General features: G+C 52.1%; 1 protein-coding gene across 1 annotated transcript in view; it reads left to right on the top strand.

Annotated features, from left to right (window-relative positions):
- The window catches only part of LOC114072089 (rhophilin-1-like), a 15,868-nt gene extending 9,024 nt beyond the window's left edge, over positions 1-6,844 (top strand). The window contains exons 6-11 of the mRNA XM_027910010.1: positions 393-409; positions 991-1,185; positions 1,489-1,565; positions 2,312-2,458; positions 4,506-4,664; positions 6,529-6,844. Of these exons, the coding sequence (XP_027765811.1) occupies positions 393-409; positions 991-1,185; positions 1,489-1,565; positions 2,312-2,458; positions 4,506-4,664; positions 6,529-6,720 (787 nt within the window). The 3' untranslated portion in view covers positions 6,721-6,844. The remainder of the gene's footprint in view (positions 1-392; positions 410-990; positions 1,186-1,488; positions 1,566-2,311; positions 2,459-4,505; positions 4,665-6,528) is intronic.
- Positions 6,845-7,350: the final 506 nt, after the last annotated feature.

The raw sequence follows: 7,350 nt of genomic DNA, 5'->3' as shown, positions 1-7,350 counted from the left end.
GGAATCTCCTCCTCTCTGTTTTCCATCCGACCCCAAAACCATTCCCTCCGTTAGGAAACTTCCTCGGGAGCCTGGAGCGGAGCCGATCCTCTCCCTGGATTCTGTTGCCCCCGTGTGTCCCGAGCCTGAAACGCTCCAGGCACGGGCGTTTCCAAGCGACGCGTACACACGCGGGGAGAGCTTTTTTTTCGGGAGTTTAGCCTTGGAAACGGGTGCCTCGGTTGCGGTGTGTGGCAGGGGAGATGTTTGCTCTGATATCCGTGGGTTACCATGATTTCTGCTCCTCGGGCTGTTTTCCCGCCGCGTCCTTTTCCCGAGGGTCGCAACCTGTGGAAGGCAAGTGGGGAGGAGCGATGAGGGGGGATGAAGAGGATGGAGAGCAGGACCTGCAGGGCAAGGAGAAGGCTCGGCTTGGCCTGGGAAACGGGGAGAGGGTGTTGCACCTTCCCCAAAGGCTGATCCAGGAGGATGGGGCCGGCTTGTTCTCCGTGTTCCCGCTCCTGGAGCTGCAGGGCAAGGACAAGGCTCGGCTTAGCCTGGAAAACAGGGAGAGGGTGTTGCACCTTCCCCAAAGGCTGATCCAGGAGGACGGGGCCGGCTTGTTCTCCACCTTCCCAGCTCCCAGGGGACGCAAGGCACGGAGAGAGAAGTTAATTTGCGGGAGGAGATTGAGGTTAAGCTTTAGGAGGGACTTCGGGGGCGGCACGACGCCGGTTTTCAGGAACATCTGCCGGCTCCGGCGCCGGGGGAGCCAAGTAGGTCACCCTTCAAGGTCCCTTCCCAGCCCTACATGGAGGGCTCGAGCTGAGGGGCTGGGAACGACCCCATTTAGAGCCTCCAGCAGGCTGGGAACGTGACTGGGCTGTCACTGAGTCACTCCAGGGTGTCACAGCCCCGGGGAAGCTGCTCCCCATCCGTGGGCAGCCGAGCGAGCGGGAGCGGCGCCGGAGCTGCTCCGCTCCCAACCGAGATCCCTGTGCTCCCTCCCAGGCAAAGCCCACCTGAAAAAAGCCATCATGAAGCACGAGGAGGCCATGAGGATCCACGGGCTGTGCAAGATCCTCAGGAAGATGGACATCCTGCAGGAGGTCCTGTCCTTCGCCCACAAGCGCTCCCTGAGCAAGTACTCGGAGATCGACCACGAGGAGGATTTCTTCGAGACGGGGGATGCCCCAGACATCCACCGTGAGTGGGGGTGTGGGGGAGGGTTTTTTGCATCTGGGGAGGGGGTTTTGGGGGATTTTTCACGGGGTGGGGAAGCTCCACGGTGAGTTCATGGCGTGGCACGGGGGGGTTTCCTTGCCCGTGGGACTGAATGATCTTTAAATTCCCCTCCAACCCGACCCGTTCCAGCATTCTCTGCTGCCTGAGCAGGTCCTGGTTGTTATGGCTCCCACCACCCCTCCTTGGGAGATGTGGAGGTAGAAATTACCCCCACAACCCCCTGAGGTCACCTCCTTTGTGTTTGTTTTCTCTGCCCACCACCAGCCAAAACCCACCAGAAGCCTGAGATCAAACCCCCCAACTTCTCCCAGGTGAAGGTGACCGACCTCTTCCACAGGCTGGTAGGTACAGCTCCAGGGTGGAGGATCTCCCAAGGGATCAGACATTCCCCTCCTCCTCCCCTGCATGCTCTGCTTTGCCTGCTTCCCTTCCTCCCCCAGCTCCTTCTCCCTCTTCCAGGCAGTTTTCCAAGGAGGATGAGCCGCCTCCTCACCGGCAGGAAGAGGGTTGGGAGGGCACAGATCTGTCTCCATGAGACCTAAATGGGTCACAAAGCTCCTCTGGGAGCTGGCACGGGAATTTTGGGGGGCTTTTGACCCAAGGGAGCCCCTGAGAGGAAGGTTTGTGGGGCAGGAGGTGGCAGGAAAATCCCACTGGAGCTTTATCCCGATCCCTTCAGGTCTGTGGGGTCTTGGGGAACAGGTCTGGGGTTCAGGGCTGAGCTTTGGGGTTTCTGTGGGGTCTGGCTGTGCTGTCATTGAGCACCCCATGGAGAGGTCGTGCATTTGTGCCCTTAAACAGATCCAGGGTTATCCTGTGGGAATGCAAAAGCAGGAAAAAGGCAGGGAAACAGGAAAGATATGAGGGAAAACAGCCCCTGGGGAAGAGGTGACCTGGACCACCCCCAGCATCTCCCAGATAAAACCCCTCAACCTCCAGCATCCCTCCTTGGATGATGTTTTTTTTTTTTATTATTCCTGCAAAACACGGAATTTCTTCCCCTGCCCCCTCTCTCCATCCCTGGAATTGCAAGGGGAGAGTTGTTCCTGCACCAAAAGGTGCTTTCCACGTTTCTGCCTCCCCCCAGGGACCCCTGTCGGTCTTCTCTGCCAAAAACAAGTGGTATCCAGCCAGGAGAGTCCACCTGATGAGGGGAGAGAATGGATTTGGGTTCACTCTGAGGGGAGACTCGCCCGTCCTCATCGCCGGCGTCATCCCGGGGGGCTGCGCTGCCGTGAGTATTCCGGGTTCCTGCTCTTCCCAGGCTGGAACTGAGGGGGTTTTTTGAGGGATATCAGGTGATTTTGGGTCTTGAAAGAGCATTGGTGAGCTCAGGTGGAGACTCATCCCTGCAGGATTCCAGCCTGGGTTCCCAAGAGGGCTGATTATTCCAGCTTCCTGCTATTCCCATGCTGGAATTGAGGGTTTTTTTGAGGGATAGCAGATGGTTTTAGATAATCCCAAATTCCTGCTGTTCCCAGGCTGGAACTGAGGGGGGTTTTGAGGGATATCAGGTGATTTTGGGTCTTAAAAGAGCATTGGCGAGCTCAGGTGGAGACTCATCCCTGCAGGATTCCAGCCTGGGTTCCCATGAGGGCTGATTATTCCAGGTTCCTGCTTTTCCCATGCTGGAACTGAGGGGTTTTTGAGGGATACCAGGTGGGTTTAGGTAATCCCAAATTCCTGCTGTTCCCAGGCTGGAACTGAGGGGGGTTTTGAGGGATATCAGGTGATTTTGGGTCTTAAAAGAGCATTGGTGAGCTCAGGTGGAGACTCATCCCTGCAGGATTCCAGCCTGGATTCCCAAGAGGGCTGATTATTCCAAGTTCCTGCTATTCCCATGCTGGGGTTGAGGGGTTTTTGGAGGGATACAAAGTGGTTTTGGGTCTTAGAAGTGCATTGGTGAGCTCATCCCTGCCAGATCCCAGCCTGGATTCTTGGAGGGCTGTGCTGCCGTGAGTATTCCAGGTTCCTGCTCTTCCCAGGCTGGAATTGAGGGTTTTTTTGAGGGATATCAGGTGGTTTTAGGTAATCCCAAATTCCTGCTATTCCCATACTGGAACTGAGGGGGTTTTTGAGGGATTACCAGGTGGTTTTAGGTCTTGGTGAGCTCAGGTGGAGACTCATCCCTGCAGGATTCCAGCCTGGGTTTTCAAGGGGGCTGATTATTCCAGGTTCCTGCTATTCCCAGGCTGGAACTGAGGGGTTTTTTGAGGGATACCAGGTGGTTTTAGGTAATCCCAAATTCCTGCTGTTCCCATGCTGGAATTGAGGGGTTTTTTTGAGGGATACCAGATAAGTTTGGGTCTTAGAAGTGCATTGGTGAGCTCAGGTGGAGACTCATCCCTGCAGGATTCCAGCCTGGGTTCTCAAGGGGGCTGATTATTCCAGGTTCTTGCTATTCCCATGCTGGAACTGAGGGGTTTTTGAGGGATACCAGGTGGGTTTAGGTCTTGGTGGAGACTCATCCCTGCAGGATCCCAGCCTGGGGGTTGCAGGTGGGTGTCAGGGAACAATTGAGATGAATTTTTAGGGAAAAATAGGAAGGTTTGCTCCGATTTTTAACTGCTGGCTGCCCACCCAGTTACCTTATCCCTCATTTTGGGATGTGAGGACGGATGGAACAGGATGGCAAGCCTGTAAAACAGGTTGTTCCACTGAAAACTCACTGTAGGGACCCTGTGGTGTATCAAGAGCAACTTTTTTATCCAGCAGATCCTGGAGAGTCCTGCTGGGATGCCCAAAAGGTCTCCCAGCTCCCTCAGCATCCACCAGCCATCCAGAGGCTGGAATCTCTGTAACAACACAGGATCTTAACAGCAGGATCCCATCCCTTTTTTTGGGAGACCAGAATCTTCTCCAAGACCATTCGTAGTCCACATCAGAGCCAGAGTTGTGTCACCTCCTCACTTTGGAGAAGGGAAGGCTCCAGGGAGACCTTGGAGCCCCTTCCAAGAGAAGGGGGAGAGGGAGAGCTGGAGAGGGAATTTGGGCAAGGGATGGAGGGACAGGACACAGGGAATGGCTTCAAACTGAAACATGGGAACTTTAAAAGGGACATTGGGAAGGAATTCCTGTCTGGGAAGGTGGGGGGGGGGTTGGGCTGGAATTCCCAGAGAATCTGTGGCTCCCCAATCCCTGGAAACGCTCCGGGCCGCACTGAACAGGGCTCGGGGAAGCAACAGAACAACACGGCTTGGAATTCACCAGGAAAACCATTCCACGAGACTCTGGGACGCTCCACGAGCTCCCACTCACCCGTTTTCCTACTTTCCCCGCAGGCAGCCGGGCTGAAGGAGGGCGATTACATCGTCTCGGTGAGCGGCCGGGACTGCCGGTGGGCCAAGCACGCCGAGGTCGTGCAGCTCCTCAAGAGCTGCGGCGCCGACGGCATCGACGTCGCCGTCATCACCCTGCACGGCTCCGAGGCGCCCCGCGCCGTAAGTCACCTCCTTCCTGAACCTCGGGGATTCCACCCCTGCCACTCCCCCCGTGGCCGTGGGAGACCACGCCTTGGTAGATAAGGCGTTAGTTTGGTTGGGGTTAACGGAGAGTTGGGTTTCGAGCCGAAAAAAATCGTTCCTTCGGCACGGCAGGGAGTGTTGCAGGGGTCGGGTTCTGATGGCAGTGGTCGGGGTTTAGTGGCAATATTTGGGGTCTAATGCCAATATTTGGGTTCTAATGACAGGATTTGAGTTCTAGTTACAATATTCAAGTTCTAATGACAATATTCAAGTTCTAATGACAATATTCAAGTTCTAATGACAATATTTGGGTTCTAACGACAATATTTGGGTTTTAGTTACAATGTTTGGGTTTAAAGTATATTATTTACATTCTAATGACAATATTTAGGTTCTAATGACAGTATTTGGGTTCTAATGACAGTATTTGGTTCTAATGCAAATATTTGGATTCTAATTAAAATATTTGGGTTCAAAGTACAATATTTGGGTTCTAATGACAGTATTTGAGTTTTAATGACAATATTCAGGTTCTAATGACAATATTCAGGTTCTAATAGCAATATTTGGGTTTTAATGACAATTATTCAGGTTCTAATGACAATGTGTAGGTTCAAATTACAATATTCAAGTTCTAATGACAGTATCTGGGTTCTAATTACAATATTTGGGCTCTAGTTAGAATATTCAGGTTCTAATGACAGTATTCGGGTTCTAATGACAGTATTCAGGTTCTAATGACAGTATTCAGGTTCTATTGACAATATTTGGGTTCTAGTTAGAATATTCGGGTTCTAATGCCAATATTTGAATTCTAGTTAGAATATTTGGGTTCAAAGTATATTATTTACATTCTAATGACAGTATTTGGGTTCTAATTACAATATTTGGGTTCTAAAGACAATATTTGGGTTCTAATGACAGTATTCAGGTTCCAATGACAATATTCATGTTCTAATGACAATATTTGAGTTCATATTACAATACTTGGGTTCAAATTACAATATTCAAGTTCTAGTGACAGTATTGGGGTTCTAGTGACGCTACTGGTGTTCTAGTTAGAATATTCAGGTTCTAACAACAATATTTGTGTTCTAATGACAATATTTGGGTTCACAGTATATTATTTACATTCCAATGACAGTATTTGGGTTCTAATTACAATATTCATGTTTGATTACAATATTCAGATTCTAATGGCAATATTCAGCTCCTAATGACAGTATTCGGGTTCTAATGGCAATTATTTAGGTTCTAATGACAATATTTGGGTTCTAATGTCAACATTTGGATTCTAATGACAATATTAATTTTCTAATGATAACGTTCAGGTCCCAGTGACAATATTTGGACCTTCCCTCATCCGTCCCACCCACTTCCGAAACCGTCCCTCCCACAGCGGCGCCCTCGCCACACCCCTGAATTTGAGCCAGAGGTCCTAAAAAAACCCGTCTCTTCACCTTCTCTTCCTCTTCCTCATCTCCTCTGGCACAGCCTCACACCTTCTGGAAGGGTTTCGAGGCTCCTGGGTGGCTCTGACTGGTTTTACCAAGCGTTGTGTCTCCTTCTCAGCACGTTTTCCCAGGTGGAAAACCCTTCACCTCTGCCCCACTCTCTCCTCCAGGCTGAGGAGGGGACACAACCGTGGTACAGGTTGGAATTTCATAGCCAGGAATGACAAACAGCATTTTTAGAAACCTTGTGGAGGGGTACCAGCCAGATAAAAGCGCTGAAAAGCTGCACTGAAACCTCTCTAACGTGGATTTTTCCAGCCGTGGGAAGCGTGGGAGTTCCCCGCTGTCGTGGCTCTCACTCCCCTCTCTCCCTCCTTCCCAAGCAGGTGGACAAGAAGGCAGCAGGGATGTCCTCGGGGATGCTGAAGAGCAACAAGGAGAACAGCAGGAAGAGCCTGATGAACAGCAAGAGCCCCAGCACGCTGCTGGTGTGGAGCAAGAAGAGCAAGCGCAGCAAGAAGAGCACCTACAGCGGCGTCCCCTTCACCGCCGTGGGGGACAACGAGGCCATGTACTGAGGGGGGAGGTCACCAGGCTCTCTTGTGTCCCACCAGCTCCAGGACTGGCTGTCTGGGAAGCCTGGGAAGCACTTGGTGGCCTGGCTGGGCTGTGATGATGTGGGTGCTGCCAGGACCACCCCCACACCCCCACTGCTGGATGGATCCTCTCGGAGAAGGACTCATCCATCTCCCAGCTCTGGGCTCCTCCATGTCCCCCCTCAGTGAAACAAGGAGAAAACACTGATTTAGTTGTGATTTTTAATCATTCCTTTCTTGCTCATGGAAGGTTGGGGGGAGCTTTGGTCTGAGGGGGGACCCCGCTTGGCGTCGCCCGCTCGGTGTGAGGAGCCACCAAACCTCAGCCATTAAAGCAGAAGCTGTGACCTCCTTTAGCATCTCCTGGGCTGTCTCTGCAGGGTAGAAGATGCCACCACTGCCAGAGAGCTGCTGGCACAGCTGAATCCTTCAGCAGCTCCCTCTTGGACCCCCCTTTTCCAGGAGGGGGGAACCCCATGGGCGTCAGCAACCTGTGTTGACCCCATCAAGGGGTCGCAGCACCGGGTGGTTCATCCACCTCTTAGAGATCTCCCAGTGAAATTGGGTAAAATTAGGATGGTTTGACCATTTTTAGTGCTTTTTTTTTTTTTT

This window comes from Empidonax traillii, unplaced genomic scaffold (genome assembly GCF_003031625.1).
Source record: "Empidonax traillii isolate 1590-97213 ecotype Southwest subspecies unplaced genomic scaffold, ASM303162v1 scaffold2614:size20788, whole genome shotgun sequence".
In the NCBI taxonomy this organism is placed as follows: Eukaryota; Metazoa; Chordata; class Aves; order Passeriformes; family Tyrannidae; genus Empidonax; species Empidonax traillii.
The sequence above is the reverse complement of the archived record's forward strand: the minus strand, read 5'-3'. Positions and strand labels throughout refer to the sequence as shown.